The sequence below is a fragment of the Bombus bifarius genome, unplaced genomic scaffold, assembly GCF_011952205.1.
Source record: "Bombus bifarius isolate JDL3187 unplaced genomic scaffold, Bbif_JDL3187 scf7180000010271, whole genome shotgun sequence".
NCBI classification, from domain to species: domain Eukaryota; kingdom Metazoa; phylum Arthropoda; class Insecta; order Hymenoptera; family Apidae; genus Bombus; species Bombus bifarius.
In genome coordinates, this window is record NW_022885586.1 from 6,059,286 (window position 1) to 6,081,813 (window position 22,528).

A 22,528-nucleotide genomic window follows, 5' to 3' on the forward strand; every position below is an offset into this window, starting at 1 on the left:
GCTATGTACGCTTGTCCCTCTTGCAAAATATATATGTATGCCACGCCGAACAAGCGTGTATCATTACGCTCGGTGCGTACTGGCAGAAATTCATATCGGCCTCTGTAATTATCGGATGTTTGACGGACGGAAGGACAGCGGCAACAGAGACAGTGAAAATTGCTGGTCTCTGGCGACCGCAGCCGTACACACCGTCTCGGTCCACGTTAAATAGTACATCAACCTCGTGCTGCGACTCGCAGGTTCTCTTCGTTTTTCTTTCTTTTTTCGTCCGCGGCCGCGTTTTCTTCATTCGTTTTTCTCCTCATCGTTTCGGTCTCTTTCGCCAATAGCTACTGACAACTCGCGAAACAAGTTCCACCTGACCTGATCGTTCCCTCGTCGGATTTTTGTTGCAGGTGAAAATCTGGTTTCAAAATAGAAGAAGTAAATACAAAAAGATGATGAAGGCGGCGCAGCAGGGCGGCGGTGGCGGCGGAGGGCAACACAGCAGCCTTCTAGCCGGTGGAACCGCTCTACCTGGAGGACCATCCCCTCAACCGGGTCAACCAGGAAGTCTCATGCAAGGAGGTGTGTTCGCATATAATGGTTACGCGGTAATCTGGAGCAAAAAATCGGTTTATCACTATTTTGATCGGCTATATTGAAATACCCGTGGAAATAATGGTATCACACGATGTTTCCAATTAATTACTATTCCATATTATAGACATCGATTACGTCAAAATGGAAGCAATTTCTATACACTTTTAATTAGATCAAAAATATTTAGTATTATTAGTATTATTTAGTATTAGTATTATTTATTATTAGTATTAGTAGTATTTAGTATTATTATAGGATTAGTTTATTTAGAAATACGCCTTAACGAGATGATTTTAATGCGTGATACGTGATCGCGTTAATCAAGATAAGAAAGAAAGGCATAAAAACTTCCATGCCGCAATTTTCTTCACGATGCAAGTGCTACTCACGAATACCAACTCAGAAGATATAAATCAATTAGAGAGATCGAATCGTAATGCCAGTGGCATAAAACCGTTCGATAACCTTGTCGATCCACATACATATCTCTTCGATTTCGAGATTACAACTGGTTCAATGAATTATCAGCGCGCTGTATTTTCTCACATCTTCCTCGATGAAATCATCTCTAAGAACCGATGTAAATCCTAAGTTATATTTTAATTTCAATTAACATTGATTCGCGAAATACTCATATTTCTAAATACTTATAAATCAATTTCTTCCTGTTGTCAATCTGGATATTCTGGTTCGATCAATTACCAAACCGCGCTCTTTCCACGATTTCTTCTCTCAGTTTCCACATAACTTAATAAACCAGTCCTGAATCTTCATCGACATACCAATCCCCTTCTTCCGCCAACTCTGATATTCTCAATTTAAAGCAATTTCTCAAATCTCAAATTCTCGTGAAAACTCAAATCTTCTCACTGTCGATCATATAATATTTCCTCCCAGTCTGATAAATCGATCCAATCTTTACCTAATTCAATAAACTATTATTTACTATAACTATTAATTAACCTAATTCGATAAATAAATCCCCACTCCCCAGCCCTAAATTTTCATCCATCAAATCGTCTAAAACCAACCCCTTTCTTCCACCAATCTCGATATTTTCAACTCGATTCCATTTCTAAAGATGCAAAACCTTGACTCTCTTTCCTCATCGACTCCCGCAATATTCCCTCGCAGCTCGATAAATCAATTCACCCGGCACCCCCGAACGACTTTGGATCATCCCCGTAACGCGTCAATGGAACGCTGCAGCGAATCGAAATGTTCCACCCCCTCGTTCTGTTCCGTTCAAGATAAGTCTATATCTGGAGGATCGATCTCGAATGTTCTCCGTTACTGTTTCAGGAGGCGGAAGTTCCGTGTCGGGCAGTCCGACGACGGGCTATCTCGGTGGCATGGGAGGCGGCGCAGGGGGTCACACCCCCGGCAGTTCGAGCCCCGGAAGCGAGATGTCGCCTCAGCACAACGAGAGCCCGCCCGCACCCTCTTGGCCGGGCGAGATGAAGCACCATCCGCATCCGCACGCGCCACCGCACACTCACCATCACCCCCATACGCCTGGCCACCATCCACCGCCGCCACCGCCGCCGCCGCACCACGCGGGTTACATGCCACAGTACTCCTGGTACCAAGCGGATCCTAATCCCGGACTACTCACGTAAGTGGTACTTCTAGCATTCATTGGACAACTCTGTTCGACTAACCGATCACGATACACCGTGTCCACAGGACGATATTTCACGAGTGCTATAATATACACAGGCTCACGAAAGTATTTCAACATTTGTAGAGATCTTTTATGGATGTGCACCGTGTGCCGTAGGAAACATTTTGAAATTGCATCGGCACTGTTGTGAGACTCGACTACTGTGATTATGTTGGTAAAGTTTTAAACTAATACGAAAATATGTATATGCAACAATTATATGATATTGGCTTATCCCAAAAGCTTCTTTCCTCTCGCAAGGAAATAGTAGATGCGCATTTTTTGTTTTATTATTTTTGTTATTTTATTGAACTATGTAGGATCCAATAGTATTGTTCCAATAGAACAAAATGGATCATATATAATTCAATAAAATAATATAAAACTAAAACTGTTGCGCATCTATTATGTCCTTATGAAACGAAAGAAACGTTTGCAACAATCTAATATTCAGTACAACTATTATATTCCACAGAGATCACGAAAGTATTCGAACAGCAAATTTTTTATTATAATAAATAAACCTCAATATTCAGTGAGACTGTGTTTAATACTTATTCGAAGCTTAAGATGTCTATTCATGCTGTATTTTTAATCTGTATACTAGTGTATCATGTTTCAGATTGGTCTAAAATTTGATCAATTTAATCATGACAGTAGTGTTTCATTACAATGCTAATGAAATTTCATTTTGATCGGTTGCTTTAATGGGGACGCTGAATTTAGGGTATGAAAGATATTAATGCACGGTATAGTAGACGAAGTTGGATAGTTTGAAATTTTAGTGGATCGGGTTATGAGGACTTAGGAGTTTCTTTCTTGTAGATATTATTTAATTTATGGATTAATTTATGGATTAATATATATAGAAGATTTATAGTAAGGAGATTTAGGTGAATATTACCGTTGTTTCTAACGGAAACGCGTTCCATTAATCCTTCATAATTCATTGTGACATTCCTTTCGGGTAAAGATTTTCGTAAATAAAATCCGTTGCAACTTTAATCCTGCAATACTTCTTCGTTAATTATTGTTTCAACTATTTCTAAATTCTCGACTATTTTAAATATTGATGAAATAACTCGTTATTTATGTTTTCTAATAATTTTTCCGAAATAATCTAACCCGACTGAACTTGTTCCATGTAATCGTTATTATTTGAACTAACTTTCATTGTTCAATATATAGTTACAGCGTTACGAAGTTAAAAGGAACGTAACATTTACCGATGTAAATATATATACACGTAGAAACTTTAAATATCAACGACACATCGGTTCCTTGCATTGCATTATACAAATTAAAATAAAGGACATTCTTATCAAGAGAATTTATCTATAATTCCAACATGTACGCCCGGATGAAGAGAATTTAGCAATAATTCCAACATCTACTCCCAGATAGAAGATACAACGATTAAATCGTGTTCCCTGATCTATCGATATTCTCGATCGAATGACCCAAAGAAATCGTGTACGGGAAACATTCTTCCCCCTCTATTTCCACGTAGGGTGGCACGAAGGGCTGGGTTCTAATGGCTCGTTCGTCTGTCGTATTTTTTCAGGGTGTGGCCGGCGGTTTAACGAAGATGTCCTTCGAGCTGTGTTCAGGAGGAACCGCTTCTTCGTAGCACCGCGGACGTGCCAGCGCCCCTGCCCCAAAGTGTGAATACGTATAGCACCTGTCGCGATGGACTTCGCGTTCGATGTTAATAAATTGTTTCTATCTCTTAACGAGAGCCGCGTGTTCACCGACCGGTCAACGACAAATTGGTCGTCCGTCGTTACGACGAAAAATCAAAGCGTCGCGATCGTGCGATCTATAGGGAACCAATCGCGATGATAGTAAGTTGGAAGAACGCAGTTGTCCTGCATCGACGAGAATGAACGAACTTTTCGTGAAACGAAAACGTTCGGTAGAAAATCGAATTCACGTACGATTATGCATCGCGAATAGCGATTCGCAAATGATGCACGACTCGATGTTCACGTCGATGGAATTTATATGAAACGTCTATCGACGACGATGAACGATCATTCATGCTTTACCTGTAAATGAAATCATCGAAGAGGAGGGAAAAAGGACGGCCGAAAAATCGCACGACAGATAACGACGACGTACGAATCATCGAATAGATGTAATAGAATCTCCTCGATCGGAGATCGACGGCAGATCGTCCGCGTTCGCCTCGCGAGCTTACCGATCGCTCTTCGTCGTCGAACGCACGTAACCAGGCAAAACCAGCTGACGATCGATCGATCTAACAGTGACTGAATTATCGATAGAATTTCAATGATCGTGAAACGATTAACAAAGCGATGAGGAACAGTTTCCGCCGCTTCGTTAAATGTCAAGATAGCGGTCGGCTCTTGGTCGAGCTGTTGGCAAATTATCCATCGGATGGTTCTCGCGGACCAAGGATGTTTTCGCCACCTGAAGGAGGAGACACGATGTTTCGCGTTCTAAACGATTCACAACGATTCCTCGGTTTCCTTCGTAAATGTCAATCTGTTTGTTAGATGACGTTAGATCGGTCGATCCTTTGTGACAGTTGCCCAACCGAGGCGGCTGACCCACTTCGTGCTCTGGAAGCTGGATCTCGTCGGATCAAACGGCAACAGAGCGAGAAGAGAACAGAAAGGCGGAGAAGCAGAAAGGGTAACCGCGAAAGGGGACAGAAAGAAGGACGGACAGAGACGAGACGGGCGAAAGATGGAGAAAGACGGTTTACGGAGATAGAGAGAGAAAGAAAGAAATATTGCACAAACTCGTCGTCGAGAAACAGTCGTTCCTCAAGGCGGTTGGAAGTAATGAAATCCTAATGACATTTTCGTGAGTCAAACGATCTCGGCAATCACGGTGGCGCGCTGTAATCACCGGTCCCTCCTTTCCGGATGAAGCAACCGAACGCGGTGGACCCTCCTCCGAAAAGGAGCGGAGGACACGAAGAGATACGCGCGATTTACCACGAAACCCGAGGCCGTGCACAGTCAGTGGAAAAAATCATTATCTCGGTCGACGACGCGACGGACAGTTCTGACAAGTGCGCGTTCATTAAATTCGTGAAAAAAAGGGGAAAAAGAAAAAACGAAACATTCGTGAAAGCACGGTCTCGGGTCCATCGTGGCTCGATGGAACATCAAGCGGAAACATCTGTCGCGGAGACAGTCTCCGCGATCTCGTGAAATCTTTCTCTCCTCTGACCCGCATATAGTTCGTTCGAAAGATTCGATTTCTTTCGGGAATAAATCCTGCCGCCCTCTCTGTTCGTAATTCTTCATCGAACAACCTTCAATCTCATACCTAGAGGATGCATCGAGAAAACGAAAAGGGTTTTACGCTGTTTTTACCGTTTCCCGTCGGCCATGCTGAAGATCTCCACCCTTTTGCCATCTTTGCCATCACCGGCCAACGATATAGCTAGCTTTCAAAGAGACGCCACGAAACCGCAGGAAAAGAGAACGAACGTTTGCGGTTTGCGACTAGGGGAAACTGGGAGGGTCGGTGAGCCCCACCGCTGACCCAAATCCTCCGGCGTGTCGGTGTAACAATGGTCGTCTCATGAGAACGCGGTCTCGTACGGTCCCTTTACTTCCTCATTCTGCCTTCTTTTTCGCCTCCGGAGATGCCACCGTTCTGGCCGAGAACGAACTCGAGGAATCGCGAAACTTTAACAAAACTACGTCGAAAAAATCTCCTCGACTTTCTCGGATGTCCAATCTCAACTACGACATTTATTTTAGCCTTGAAATTATATTATTACATTTCCTTTTACATTTAAATTGAATCGTTTTACATTTCAAATCGATAGATCTCTTTTTATCGTCGATATTCCAAATCCTATTCAATGGTTCGCTTTTTGTGATGATTACTTAAACAACCTATTTTTTGCGTTCAATATATCCAAATTCTGTGTCAATGATAATCCTTCTGGTAATCGATACGTACAAATTCAATTCAAACGACTCATTTTCTGTGATCGACGAATCCAAATTCTACTGCGAAGGTTTTCTTTTTATGATCGATATCCACAAATCCTATTTCGGTTTAAAGAAAAATTCATCTTTCGATCGACAAACGTAAACGACAAACAAGTCTCGAGCTTGTTCCGACGGAGTTACGTGTTTCGTGTTTCCCCGGCGATCTCCGTTAGAATATTTCCTCGAGCGCGCTCGAGCTTTCCCATCGTGAAACTCTCGACATGGGAACAGAGTACAAAGCCAGTTTCACGCCGCTGGACATCTGGAGCCATCGCGTGTTACCTCGAAATCCGCGAGAAAGAAGTAGCCTGAAGCTAGCGAACGAGCAGAGAAGGGAAACGACCGACGACGAGCAAGATCTGCGTCGACGTGTTTTCTCTCCCCTTGTATCTTCTATCCTGGTCGAAATTTTTCCCATCGTCGCGGCTTTACCCGTCGTGTTCGTCGTTGTCGTTCGACAATCTGGACGCGATATCACGGCTCCGGATTCAGCGCGATGATGACGAGAGATGACGAACAACGATTCCCTCCGTGTATATGTACTAATAAGTGCCGTTAGATTTCGACCGCAGAGGCTGCGAGGCGCGGAACGGCGACGGAACAGCGGTTCTTGCGTTTAGATTCGGTGCAATAAGGAGGCGTGTGCGTGTATAATTTAAGACGAAGCTCCCTCAGTTCCTAAATTGCGTGTAGAGCGAGTGAATTGCGAAAAAACAGCGTAAAACGATTCGATTCGCGCGGCGAACTGGACGAAAGTGTTTTGCCCGGCGATTCTCGCAAACGCGTTAAAAGACACATCCTGTAACCCGTTATTCCAATTTTTTTCCACGCGTATTTTTCGTCCCAAGATCCCGGCAAGAAAAAGAAAGAGAAGGTAAAAGGAAGAAGAAAATAAAATAAAAAAAAAAAAAGAAAAAAAGGAAGAGAAAAAGAACGTTGAAGAGGGAAGCGCCCTGTGACAGTGTGTCGGTCACTTGCAAGAGCGTAACGTGTTGCAGTTTAGCTTTGTCACGCTTTCGTCGAGTTCGCGGGATAATAGAACGTTGGCCGAGGACGAGCGAAACGGACTTTAACGCGATGGAAAACGAAGAGAGGCGCGCGAGATGAGAAGAAATATAATGGAATGACGAACATCATACGGAATAACGGAGAAGAAAATGATAAATATATATTGGAGACGAAGAAAACGAGAAGAGAGGAGTCCGTAGAATTTACTAGCGTTACTAGTCCCGGTGCAAGTAAGCGGGGATCGAATCGAGCAGCGTGAAACAGATTTATAAATGATCGATCCCTTCTGGTGCGTGTAAATATTGCACCGGGGCCCACCCCTGTTAGCACGTAAGCCGTAAAACAAGTGAAAAAAATCTGTGTATAATACGATATTGTGATAAGATGTGTAAAGATACGAGAGAACGCGAGAGAGAGTGTCTGTGAGAGAAAGAAAGAGAGAGAGAGAGAGAGAGAGAGAGAGAGATAGAAAGCCAGAAATCGTCTATATACATATAGGTTAATAAAAACACGGCAGACCCCAATTCATCAATTTTATCGAGTACCCTTGTACGAATATAGATACTACGAGGACTAAAATACCTTAATTATGATTACTATTGTATAAAATATGAATAATAACTAATTAATTCAATTTAAATCGCATCGACTTATATACGTACTTACTCTGCTACCCTTGTTCGTGATTTCTCGAGTTTTCGAGAATACGATGAAGATGCAATAAAATGGAGGTCGTTCAAAGATGTTCCACAAATTGTCGTATTAGATAGTAAATGGAGCGATTATTCGATGGTTTCTGAGGAACTGCAACTGCAGAACGGAGGATTCCAATGTCCTGACGGTAGGTTCGAGTTCCTGTTTCTTTCCCTTTTCTCTTTGTTCACCGGTAGCGGACACCACCTGCCGTTTTAAAGGCGGCGTACGCATGCTCTACTTTTATGGATAACTGTACTCCTATCTCGCTTAAAGCGAAGCCACCGACTATTCCGTGTCTTCGGTGCGTCTACACGGTGTCTTCGAAGAGCTGGAAAATTCACAGAATAACAAGTTTCATGATAAAAAAAGAAATCTCTCTCTCGAATAATATCCTGACAATATTCTTGATGGAATTATCCGATAAACGTGTAAGTATTATTCCATTTCATCGAATGTATTCTATACCTTAACGTTACTGCAGGTCTTGGATTTTTCGAAAAACTTTATCTACAACTGTTATATCATATAGCGAGCTGATAATCGTAATCAATAACTCGTGTGAGTCATACTACTACTTTTCTAGAAAAATGTTTTACTTTCATTATTTTAAAAGGCCTCGATACATATTCTTTAAAATTAAAAAAAAATATGTCGCAATATAAAATTAAATTACAATTTGGTCGACTATCAAATTAAACGAATAATTCTTTCGAGGATTGTGATTACGCGTAACATACTTCTAATTTCTAACATACTCACTTATACGTCACTGTGATTCTCAGCTATAGTTACACCAAACGTAAGAATTTAAAGAGAAAATAATCGTGAATAACCCAAGAAACGTATCAAAATTAACAATAAAAACAAGGATGCTCGCGTTTCTTTCTCTGATATTTATGATCATCCAAAGCTCGAAACTTGATCTCGAAATAAGCGAAAAATGATTACATTCGCGACGCTGTTGTCCGAGCAGTCGCAAGCCAAAACTCGTCCACCATCTGCAGAAACAGCGAATCGATCTGACGTCTGTTATAATCCGTTCGGCTGATCGTAATAATCGTGACGAAGCTTAATAAGCCAATTAGCTATTCGATGATTAAATCGTACGCTTATCTGGATATTGATTTTCCTCGAGACAAAGGCCATTCTTCCCGACAAAAGCGGCCATGTTCCGCAGGCACTCAGTCGTTTGCTACGCGCGACTACGCTTGCTCGTCCGTGCGGGACCACCGGCAGAAAAAGGTGTACCGATGTCTCGATGAATGCGGTGTGCGCGCCTCTGCCGCGGTTTTCAAACGTAAACTTATACTCGGTGAAAAGGTAGACAGAGAGCGAAAAAAAAGGGAAGCAAAGGGAGGAGAGAAGGAGGAAAAGAAGAGAGGAGAAAGCGCGAGGAAAAGGAAGAAGGAGAGAGATAGGCCACCGTGGCACGACAATGCAGCGGCATAAAGTCTCAGAAGACGCACAGGGAAACCTCGCAAACGGGGGACAAAAACCTATAATGGACACAATGGTCGATGGATCTCGACTGTGGGCCTTCGACTGGAAGGCGCCGGTATTCATTGTGGTGTACCTTCGAAAAGATTATGTCGAGTGGATGTTTGCCTCTTTTCGTTTTTCCAGTTACCACTACGTGCTGTTTTATTCAGCATGATCGTTGGAATTTCAGAATTCATCGGCTCATTCTTTCCTCGAAAATTGTGCACTTACGCCAAAGATAATAGTCCTCTTGTGAAAATCTGTTTATTCTCGACGCATTTACAGTAGATTGGTTTCGATCGGCTGGGTTCATTTTCGAGAGATTCAATCGGTGCACACCGTAGATTCTGAACTAACCTGTACCTATATCAGGTCTAACGAGTTCATTGCATGTATGCCACGTTATCACATTATGTTAACCACTTTGCCAGCCTTTCGATTCTGTCCTAGTATCTCGCTTTATCATCTACACGATAAAATGAATTTATAGCGACACATTTCACGGATCGGATTTACATTCGACAAATAGCAGCGCACAATTAACGACAACTAACCGATCCTACGAGATTAGACCTTTCTATGGATATATAGAGCGATAACGCGGTAAAAGTAATACGATTAATTACAATTTTATTCGCCATCGAAGTTCGTTAAACTAACGAAGAGGAGAACGAGAGGGGGAGAGATGATACACGTCAATCGTTAACAACTGCTTCCGTCTAATCAAATTCGCGTTGAAGATCGTGTTCTAGACAAACACGGTCGAAGCAAGCCTTTGTATAAACCAGCTCGTTTAATTCAACTTCCCTCAACATCCCCTTATTCTATTACTCAAGGCCTACCAGCCGCCTCCCTTCTCTTCTTCCACCTCTTTAATTGCATTCTCGAAGATGAGATCCGAATCTAGAATGGAGAACAAACAGGAGGCGAGCAGAAAATTAAACTATTAAAGTGCTCGAGAACTTAAGTATCGCGCATCACGATCATCTTGGTTTCTACGGAACGTAGGTGAGCGAGAGGAACGCGCGGACTTCGTGTAGTTTCCCTCTTATCGTGGCCACAAATCGCGCCACCCTAGCTAACTAGATTGCTCGATTTCGGATAATTAGCATTTTAATCGTGTCGAATTTCTCTGGTCGAGCGAAGTATAAATTCATATCAGAAATAATTCAGTCATTTGTAAAAAAAAAAAAAAAAAATGAAAGTAAAGGGAAGAATATAGTTACCTCGTAGTAATCTAAAATTTAATAAGAAATTCGATAACTCCAGAGGATGGATCGAAATTCAGAAAGATAATATATTTGCAGCGGCATAGGAGTCAAAGGACGACGCGAGTCGAGAGCGACTCATGCTGTTGTTTTGCCTCGGAACATTGACTCAGCCTTGACGCAGAAATATAATGATAAACAAAATCCGGGCAGAACAATGTCGGCGCTACATGCAACCGTCGAATAAAATTTTCAAACGAATTCAAATTTTCCCACTTCTCCCCGACCAGTATAAATAAACGGACGTGATCGCGAACGGATAGTATTATACACATCGAGTATCTAACAGAGCATGTCCGAGTATCTCACGAGTATTTATCGAGTTATGCGACGTGCATTAACGAATATTTATTCCGCGATTTTCTTCTGCGATTTATACTTTGCACTAACGACTCGCGTATACGGCTGTACATTAATTTATTATTTTAAATATATTCGACTGTTTCAACAACGAGCAATCTCGTCCTTTAAACCTCACGTACTAACTATCCTCCACATATTGATCCATAGTACCTTGAAATTAGACGTTCCAAAGTTTGATTATTTTCGCAATATTTCTAAAGTAATCGTAATATTTATTGCGACAACTATAAACTATTCCACGTGTCACTATTAATAATAATTGAAAAAATAGTTCTCAAATTTATTTTTAATATTCTAAAATTTACTGGTATACAAATCCTGACTTTTTTCAGCCACCTTAAATGACTAAACTTATCTCTATGTGCTTCTCAGATAGATAAACTGTTCGGCCTCGTATAGTTGTTATCGTTTAAGATTGTAATTCAGTCGATCAAGTGACATCGAAGGTAAAGGAAAGAGATAATAACATCGATGATAAACGTGATACAAGTATAGACACGTGTAATACTCGTTGATAGAGGATATAACGGAGTAGGAAAAGGAATTAGTATCGTGCAGGGGTCAGGAAGAACAAGCCACGACTTGCTAAGACGGCGGACGATATCGAATAAACAAACGAACGAGTGGGAGGCGGAGGAAGTGGCGGATATTAAGGTCTTCGTGACGGAACTTGCCTCGTATTATAGCGAGCTAAGTGAGGAGGTCTCCTCGTCTGGTCGAACTAATTCTATTACTTCGTCCCTTCCTTCCACCACCATACGTCGCTTCTATCTAACCGTGGATCATCGCTGTTAGACCATTCTCTTTCGCTAGATTGTCTTTGGGACAATGTAACATCGTAACAACCTCGGTGACAAGCTACTGATAAATGTGTCCTTCGTTTCAATCTTTGTTCTCGGCGATTCCATTACAAAAGGGTTGCGGTTGAACTATGAACTTTGACAAATTCCCCCTTATTAGTGCGATATACAGATTTAGAATAGTTTCTAGCAAATTTGTGATACGAAACTGAGATATTTAGAAATCTAAACCCGCTCCATTCTTTGTCCTGTGGATTTTATTACGAAGGGGATGTGGCTGAACTATGAACTTTAAATAACTTCTGCCACTTCAACTTGCTTATCACGATAAAGAAATTCAACAATAAGGTGAAGAAATTTCGAAATTTAACGTAATATGAAATTAAGAAATTAACAAATCTAAATATCGAATATGGTCTGTATAAAATTTAGAAACTTGGAAATTTAAATACCTCATGCTGATCCATAAAAAAAATTGCAATATCGCGTATAAGATAAAATTTTCGACCGAAGACACACGAACAGCACCAATGTGTGAAATTAATCGTGATCAAAGTTCGAATTCGATGACCGAAAGTCTACAAGGGAGAACCAGGAAGGGTAACGACGGGCAGAAAAAGAGGAAAAGTTAGGGGAGGAAAGTTAGAGGTGGTCGAAGCAAGAGGTGGTCAGGTTGGGGTGCCAATTTGCGATTCCACGCAGCAAGAAGGGCGTGGCGGGCTCGCGCATAGGGTGGCTCGCTCGTTTGCGCGACATTGTCGGGCAACCCTAACCTTCTGGCTGCCCCTGCCATCTTTCTCTCGACGAACCTCGTTCGCGTTAATCTCATAATTCTCTTATGTGGATGAAAACCAATGAGTTCGGCCTTGAAGGCCGCAGCTCGAGAAAACGATGTTTATGAACCAAATGAAAGCGACAGTGTTGCTTTTGCGATGATACAGAACCTTCGAGATGATGGGAACACGCGTAATTGATTATTGAAATCTCATTAGAATATATTAATGGATATGTGGTTGAGAATTATTTATTAGATGATTCTATTATGGGATCGTTAGATTTCGTCCATAAAAGAACCGCTAATTGCTTCACTCTGTTTTTATTTATACAAGAAAAGAATTTATAGTCGAGTGTTAGTCTTTCTTCGTTAACGTATAACATTAATTTGTAATGAGGTGATCGTCTTCAAATTTCTCATACATCTTTCTTCCACGTGTTAAACGCTCTATGCTCACGTTTTAATTTACAAATGAGGATATTGCATAAACTTCTTTCTTAAACGATTAGCTGCTACATATTCTGCAACACCTTGTATAAATATTACTTCCAATACATTAATAATAATTCATAAAGAAGAAATTATAATGTCTATTTCTTGAATTTGACGTACATTGATTCATCAAGGACCGACGTTACGTTAATGTGATATTTCTTTCGCAATTTTTTTTATTAGATAATTAACATTAATCTGTATATTAATACCGTAGGTATAAAAAAAGAATCGCGATTCCTTATATTATTTTTTTTCTTACTTAGATCCTACAATTTCCTGAATAACAAATTTAACTACTTTTTTTTAAAGTGTACAAGTATTTTTTACATTACATACATTTTTACATAGTCGATAATATCAAATCGATAATACGTCGATAATACTCGATGATCGAGAATACTCTATCATTTCTTTCTTAATAATTTCGATTAAATTTAATCCGATCTATTTCATAACGCCTGAAACAAACGATAATCGATCGGGATTATCAAATATCAAGCATTGTCAAATCGTTTACAAAGAGAGCATAGCGCCGCCGTTAGTGTACTATAACATAACGGCTTTAAACGTCGAACTGTTGCGTCGCCTTCTGGACATCCAGCTGGCGAAGTTGCATAGCGCAGAGGCACAAAGGTCGAAAGGAAATGAACGCAGAACTCCGCCCAACGGATCGTTTGTCTCGCAAGGGGTTGAAGCCACGTGGCAGAAAGACGCACGCGTCCTTGGTAAATCAAATAAACGCGACAAAACGAGAACTTGACATAATCTAACAATCGGCCGGGAACGCTTGTTGCATCATGTTTTCGCTTTCGAGATGACACAATAACCGAGACGAATTTACATGGAAATGGTAGTGCTTATTACATACCTGGAAACGGTGTGACCGTGCCCATATGAATATTCAATACGAAATTAAACGGGTAGACGACGTTTCGCACATATTAAATAACATGAAGCAAGACAAATGAAAAAAGAAAAAGATGGATGCCGGATGCATGGAGCAATTAAATGCTTCAACGCAAAACGAGCAGTTTCTTTTAAATTGGAAAAAAGTGAGACCGAGAGCTCAAAGTGCACGCAGTTTTCAAACAATCTTGGTCACTCGAGATACGTATGTATGTAAATAAAACACAGGAAGAATATCAAAGATAGCCAATATCTACGAAATAATAAATAATTTGCTAAAGATAGAAATAAAAGTGTATTGTGTTTAATAATGTTACATCTCGCTTACCAGTATGACGAACGTAGGAAGTCATCGTATGTAATTGTGGCCATTGCTTCGAAATCGACGTGAAAATAATAGTTGAAGGCAATTTGGTCCATCTTAGATAGATCATGATTTCTAGTTAGTCTTTTAATATTCGCGATTAACAGAATCACTACCAATACACGCGCGATTTGAACGAAATAACGAATGGACTAGGCGAAATTATGCAACGAGATAAAAGTTATGTACTACGCGATTAAGATTCCCGAAATTTCGACGCGCAACAACGCGATGTTATCATCCAGACGGTAGGCACGAAAATGCGCACGAGATAGTGGTCGTTTGTTTGGATTTTCCGTTGTTCCTTGCCGGAGTCGTGTCAAATTCGATGTTATGATTCTTCGATTACCTCTGCGTGTGTGTACAGAATTTGACTTGAATACAATCGTTAATTATAATGGTAATAATCATGACGCGACCAACTAACGCAATAGATTGTTTATTTTAAATGTTCTAACGAGACATTTCGCGTGTTAATAAAATCACGTGAAATATTTTGTCTATAATATTTTATTTATGCATTGTATAGCCTTGCATAAACGACATTACGATAACGAAATATCTCAGCTATCCAAAATCGCGAGGGAGTTGACATAAAAATTATTACAAATCGGCAATCTCATTTTCAGTATGAACAGATCAGAGATACGAATATATTGCTTATCGTGATGTACAAGAAAAATTATAGTGTTGCAAAAATGTACATAGTAATAATTACTCGTGAAAAAAGAAATGGTTGCTGTGTCACGGAAGGTAAAAGGCGAAAAATAAAATAATGTCAGATGAATCGGTACAACGCGCTGAGTATATCGGATAAATTGGTTTTTATTGATCCCCACTGTTCACGGCGACGAGTTATGCGCATGGTGATCGTTAAGGTGATTAAGAAATCACGTGCCATTAACGCTCATTAAGGAGCCAGAGCTAATCCCGGTGTATCAAGCCTCAGTCTCCTCCTTGTTTCCTGTACTCCTTCGTCGCGTGCATTTTTGCTTTTCCATTCTCGTAGAGCCTATAGTTCCCGCATTATAAAACAACACGATACATTCAATCGTAATCTCCTTTGCTTCTTTATCGAATCTACTGTTGGTAGCAATTCTACAATTTATGAGAGCTTGTTCTTCTTGTAGGTATATCTATGTGCTTATAGTCCAAAGAAATCAATCGAAGAGCTGAACGAAGATACTGTACAAATAGACATTTTGGAAAAGTTAGATAAATATTGGGAAAAATGTACTAACCATCCAACAATTCCATAAATTGAAAAGTAGTTGAAAATGATGGCGTTAGAACTATATATCTTTTATCTTTAAATTTACGATTAGGTATATTACGCCACTCACTTTTATGGATGCAAGGTAGAATGAGATAAATGGATATAAGAAATTAAATTATTTGGTCTTTGAGAAATAGAACACTAATTACGTACGTAGATAATAAAATGGAAAAATTTACGGAGACTGAAGTTGAGCAGTTTGTCTTTTGATCGTGGGAAACTCATATGCAATCTGTACTTATTTAAAAAAAAATTGCAAAAATGTTTTTTCACAGTAGTATCGACATGTGATTTTTCAATATCTACGAACATATATTGCAGATTATAATACTTGGATTCTGGCATCCCTCTAAACTGTCCAATTAAAAAGGAATCTATACAATAATATGCCCGCAAATTTTACTATTTCACATCCATTGTAAATTAACTATCTATTATTTCTGAGATTGGATGCAATTTAGAGGCACGATTAAACAAAATCTGAAATTCCTGTAATTAAAAAATCTTCGAGTCTAGTTAAAAAGCTAAATTCTCCAAATCAAAAATCCACCCTAGAAATTCGTATGTAAGTCAGATGGAAGTGCAGAAACACGTTCGCAGGTTCCTTCCAAAAAAAGTCAAGTGAGCTGAACCGATCTGTCTACGTCTTCCTTTATTCCGGGACGTTAAGAAGGGTTAAGGGGATTAGGATGAGGAGACCAAAAGGATGGCTTTCTGAGTCCTCTTTTAAAGGCACGCTGCTTCGGGAGAAGGTAGACTCGGAGGAGCTACCTGTCGAGTAAAGCCAGGCAAAAATAAACAGATTTGAAGGAACGTTTATCCAGCGGGACGGTAGTCGTATAGCCGAGTGAATTTAAAAGCCATTGGACAGCGGGCGCGCGTCCGACCCTCTGACCCACTCTCGTCGAGTGGGGTCACTTTAGAAAAGGGCTGGTGACACTAATCTGACGTTAACAGGACCGCGGTAATCTTAGATCCTTATCTCGTCGACGAACAGGGACAGAATTATCGGCTGCTCGATGAGCTAAGAGCCAAAATTTCCTTCATTTCCTCTCATCGTTCCACTTACTCTCCTGCTCCAATTTAACCCTTTTATAGGATCGTAGGGAATCGAGCGATATATAAATTAGCAGTGTCAGATTGACGGATGCATCTGTTTGTTTTTCATGCATGTTTCAAGAGGCTTGAACGTATGAGTCTATATACCGAGGGCCACTCTTTTGTCGATACTTCTTTTGTCGCACGACCGCGAACGACGTTAAGAAAGGCAACATTTCATGTATTATTCAACCGTGAGGAGAACGTGCCGTACGTTCTCGAGGTGGTCTTGAAATTTCCTTGTTCTTGGACATTTGCGCCATCCGTATAATTTCTTATTCATATTTTCTTGAGATCTCTTTTTATCGTAACGGTGTATAAAAGAATTGTTAGAATTTTTCTAAAATGACAATTAACTTGTTTTTATATTACAATTTACCGGTTGCTTCGTCCTTGATGAAGCGTCTAGATATAAACGAGAAAATAAATAATATCCATAACAATGAACGTTACGAGTACATATGGTGGTCGTAGATTGCCGATTCCACGAACAAATTCGAAAGGTTTGAAGTCGTGAAGTGAACACATTGGTTTGAGTTGTTCTATAGACTTCAAAGAAGCACCCTAAGAGTCTCTCTTGCTCCAGCTAGAGCTATCGAAGGTTGGACGATTGAAAATCGTACGTGGGTTCAAAGGAAAAAGGAAAGGAAAGCGAACGCACGATTATGCATTGAATAATTGATCGAGAAAGTTAGGCAAGTCGCCGCACTTTTTTTTTTGTGAATCAAATCAAAGGAAGGAAACATCGGATAAGACAATTATGTGTAATTCTGTCTCCTTTATTATTTTTTAGCGAGCAATTGCTGTCGCACAATCGAAGAAATCATCGGCGAGGTCTATTATTTCATGCGGAGAATCATCTAGTCCAAAATAATATTTCATTGAAGCTATTATCTCAATCAATATGTTCTAACGGATAGAATGAGCAAAATAAAGCAGAACCTCGCAAGTAAAGATATCACGTGTTTAATTTCGAACTTTAATCTGTAAAAAAGCTTCGTCATTCCTTATAAAATGTTATAGGTATTAATAGAGGATTATAAAACAGTAATTAAATGCAATTAAAAACAAACAGCTGTATAAAGTTGAGATAACAGAAACAAAAAACCGGTGTTGAAAAACAACAGTAAAAAAATAAATTAAACCACAGGTTTGATAAACGGAAATAATAAATAGGTTTGATAAGCGGAATTATAAGCAGAGATAAGAAATAGGAGTGAAAGATGTATTCAAGAAATAGAACTGAAAAGCGTATGTAATAAATGGCGTTGAGCAACGTGATTAAAGTATCATGTATGATTATACTTCTTTTTTATTCTTATCTTTTTTATCTTTCCTTATTCTTATATATATAAAGAAAATGAGAAATAGAAGATACAAAAACCCGTCAGAATATTTAATGTCGCTTTCCTTTTTATGTGCGCATCCTCACAGAAATTGTTAGCTACCTTTACGAGCAAAACTCATGTTCTTCCATTAAGTACGAAATATTCAACCGTATCCGCGCGTAAAACGCACGTACATAGCCTGTTGAAACGCAAACTCACAAATCTCCTTGAGCGAGTCGCCAGCTGGACTATTCGCGAGCACCAACGGTTCTTCGGGGCGCTTGTAAATGCGAAAAACGCCTCGAGGCCAGTGCCGGCATCGGCGAGTTCACGCCCCCGGTGTCTCGGACACAATCGCGATCGAGAGGAGGGTTAAAAAAGAGAAAAAAAAAAGCGTGCGCGATGAAAAAGCCGACCGGTGTTAGAATGCAGGGGTACTTTACAATGTGGGAGGACTTGGTGCTCACTCCCCCCTCCTCCACCCTCCACAGTAAGTTTTTTTCACCCTGACATTCCTCCCTCCTTTCTCTTTCTGTCCTTTCTCTTTCTTTCGGTTTCGCCTGCAACCCCCGACTGTAAGTCGGCCTCTTGTACCGGGTGCTTCCGGTGTAATTGGATATCGTCGTTCGTATTGACATTAATTTCTAAAATATTCCTGGCGACACCCTCTCTCGCGCCACGCCTATCAGAAATGTTTTCAACTTTTTTCCTCCAACGTCTATGAACGTTTTTCTTTAACTCGACTCTTAATCCAAATGATTCATTCGTATCTTTCAATAGAAATTTTATAGACCTATCACGGCGTATTTTGGAGATTCGAGTAATTTTTATTAAAATTTAGGAACAAGGGCCTTCGTTGCGTTGAACGAGTATCCTTCATTTTGATTTCTACGAGCCATATAAGTTTTATACGTATACAGGTATCTTATAGCCATCGGTAGTTCTAGTGTTAAAATAATTCAATCGTCTTTTATTTTCCAACTTATCTGATTTCAATGAAAACACCTGGCTATCGTACACATCAAACTGATAGATATCGGGTTTCGAATGTAAACAATGTATTTTCATTAAAACAGACGTTCAGTTTATATTGAGACACAATTATAATCAATCGTGTCTACTATATTTATTCTAGAAAATATATTATAGATTACTAGTTTTAAAAATACAGAAAGTTAACAGGATCGAATACCATCATCTTCCCTTCGAAATACCTGTTCAAAAGGTGTCGATATCTTTACAAATAAGATTCATTACCAGAATCAATAAAAACACGTCTGCAACATACCGTCACCAACATCTGGTATCCAAGAGTTTTATAACAAGTATACGTTACACGTGTTGCCTCGTACCCCTATCTCGCGACATCCTTTGAAACTTCGTACAAATGGTTTACATTCGATACACCCGGTCAAGCCTATAAGACTATGCAAGATAATGCCGTCAGGCTGCCTGGACGTAAAACGTGTTGTATAAACACCGATACTATCAGTGAATCGGGCATTAACGTTCGTATGTCCACAGGCCGTACGAGCATCTCCCTTGTACCACCATGATAACAAAACTGTCGGAAGTATACGGCGGCGGATCACCGTTTTAACCTATCATCGACTCCGATTTCAGGGTTCGGGTGGCACGCGTCAACCCTCTTCTACGCCGCGCCCTTCGACCTTTGTGTTACGGCACACGCATCGCGCGTTTTATTTCACAAGCTGTTATTTTCGAATTTGGAGGGCAAGGAGATTAGCGCGGCTTTGAGCTTATTAATGTGCTATGACAAAAGAATTTGACGAAATTCATCCTCCTTCGTGGCTCCTATTTGGGGACGTTTCCCATTTATTGCAAAATCTTCTATAGTTTATAGGGATAGTTATACTGTTGTTTTTTTATTTGTCGTGCCCTCGTGTCTAATGTTGGTTAAAGTTTGTTTCTATATCGTTTTTGGAATATGAAGCGAAAAATGTAAGTGGTTATACATCGGATGTTTGGAATCATTACGTGATTCTATGGAATCTAATAATTTAAAGAAGTTCCGAATTTCATTACGCCGGAAAATTATGGCATTAAAAATCTATCGAAGCAAACAAAATTAATGCGTAGTATCGAATGAAGCATTAATTAAAAAAAATTAAACAAAAAAGAATTACATTCGATATAATTAAAAATAGAAGAATGTAGCCAATTTCTTTTTCTGCAATTAGTATCTAGCGTACAAAAATACTTGTATACATATACTGAAAGTGTATCAAATACTGGTCACGCTCGTAATTAAAATTCCCGTCACACACGAGCGCCATTACGCGTGTTTTGTCGAGCTCATTTCGACATGCTCGACCAAACAAGGGAACGAAGCTCGCGGTTATTACCTTATCAAAATAAAAAACGATCCCACGGATGATTCCTCTTATTTCATTATCCCAATAAATACCGGGAACGTGGCAGCGTGTTTCTCGAAATACGAGGAACGCGACCGAAGACGGGACAATGTTTAATATTCAGTTGTCGGAAATTCATTAAAGTGGTAGGAACACGCGGAGGCATTAAATTCGGCATATCTCGAAAGGGTTAATTGCTACAAAACAGCGCGCAAGCTTCTTTTCACAGGATCCAAGCTAATGGGGAAGGACAAACGTAAAACAGCACACAGCGAAAACGAGAGTAGCGCACGCGACTCGAATGTAATTGATGCGTGGTTCCGTTTGCAGAAAGCAAACTCGATGACTCTGCTAGTAACGACGATCCGTTCATACCATAATACGCTTAATGAGGACCCGTTAATTACGCTAATGAATCCCAGAATCCCATCAGCTTATACCTGAGCGCAAGCTGGAGTCGCGCCTGCTGCACCATCCATCCACGTTATCTTATTGGTCATTCTCATTATAAATATTCCAGACTTGGACGTTGTTCGAGTAAAATGTTTGAAAAATGAACGATTAAATTTCCCATTACTTAGTTATAGAACGAAATAACTTTGTTTGGAATTTTCTTTCGAAGTGTAATGTGTTTCTTGAAGCGATAATTCAAATAGTTTTTAATTCTGTTGTTTCAATCGACTGTCCTAGATGTACACATATTTTGACAAATATTACTCAAAGGTGATCGAAATGAAAATAGTTTTAACAACAAATACTATAGCGGCTATATTGCTTATGGCGTAAATGTATACACAATACGTTATTTAACACTCAAATTAATATTAAATTTGAAAAAAATTGACTAAAATAGAAAATTATTTGAAGACGTTTTACTTTCATCGATTCTATTTTAGACGATTTTGGAACGATTCGTTAATATCAAACAGCTATCTTTTTGTTCTTGTTTCAAATAAAATTTGCCCCAGCCTGTTATATTACAATTCTTGCCTTTGCTCGCTCTAAATGCGAACGAGAATCGTGAAACTCGTCCGGTTTCAACTATTCCTCTTCGACTACTTTATATCCCTCTCTTCATTTCCAGCGATTGCATCTTTGCTTTCTCTATGGTTTTCTTGTTGCAAGACGTACACAGTCGAGAAGTTCAAGAGGGTGATTGTCTCGTCAGTTTGCTTTCCGTTATTTCGTATCGCGATCTAACGAGGACGACCGCAAGTCGAGCGTAATTAGATGATCGACCAGTTTAATAACACGGCGAATCTTCTTCTCTACTTCCCTTCCTCGTTGCCTGACATCGCGCCACGCATTTTGCTCTTGCCAGGTTGGTTATCAGTTAGCCGAGATTCCACGGAATCACCTTCGTGACCGTGCAACTAAATGCTCGTCGTTAGGGCGACCGTTGATTGGCGTTGTTGCAAAGCATTTTCGATAGAAAGACTCTAGAAAGGGTATTCGAATAAACTACTATATCAATGGGTATCGAATGGAACACTTTCGGTTTCCTCGATTTCCTTCTTCCATCATTTTCTCAATGAACGCTTTTGTGTTGTCCTTTATGATTTCATCAGAATTACAAGTGTAAAATGAAGTTCGAGTTTGTGGCAGAGGAAACATAATGGAATTGGAAGTTCAAAGAAAATAATCCATTAAACGGAATCGTATATATTCTCTGAATGAAATTAACTGTGGAAACGAGGAAAATGATTTTCTATCTCCTTGACAGAAGTAACAGTGTTACTTAACATACCACGAATTGACATTCTTTACTAACACTGACAGAACGGCGCTAAAGGAAAAGAGAATTTGTATTATTGTACTTCTCTCGTAACAGTGTTTTCATTGAACTTAATATGGTCATTTGCTTATGAGAATAAATGTTATTTATTTGATCCCTGAGCAAGCCCAAATAACGTATGATGTGTGAAAGATGAATTATTCCAAGCTCCGCGCTAAGTTTCTTTTCTAACACGAATACGATAACAATAGAAAATTTGTTCTGCTCTATTTGTAGATAAGATACGATGCACCGAAATTCAGACTAGTTTTGCGAAACAGGAGATTTAACTTGT

At 39.8% G+C, this 22,528-nt stretch overlaps 1 protein-coding gene and 1 long non-coding RNA gene across 5 annotated transcripts in view; one reads left to right on the forward strand and one right to left on the reverse strand.

Annotated features, from left to right (window-relative positions):
- The window catches only part of LOC117216313 (homeotic protein distal-less), a 94,449-nt gene extending 86,573 nt beyond the window's left edge, over positions 1-7,876 (forward strand). For all 3 annotated transcript variants that reach the window (XM_033462929.1, XM_033462931.1, XM_033462930.1), the window contains exons 3-5: positions 399-570; positions 1,888-2,200; positions 3,813-7,876. In XM_033462929.1, the coding sequence (XP_033318820.1) occupies positions 399-570; positions 1,888-2,200; positions 3,813-3,831 (504 nt within the window). In that variant the 3' untranslated portion in view covers positions 3,832-7,876. The remainder of the gene's footprint in view (positions 1-398; positions 571-1,887; positions 2,201-3,812) is intronic.
- LOC117216314 lies at positions 511-14,667 on the reverse strand. 2 transcript variants are annotated; one of them, XR_004489348.1, is made up of 3 exons: positions 14,347-14,667; positions 7,903-8,260; positions 511-601 (listed from the first exon to the last, which is right to left on the reverse strand). It is a non-coding gene; the product is annotated as an uncharacterized LOC117216314 (long non-coding RNA). The 2 variants fall into 2 exon arrangements; XR_004489349.1 differs by having other exon boundaries at positions 512-601; positions 7,899-8,260.
- Between the last annotated feature and the right edge of the window lie 7,861 nt (positions 14,668-22,528).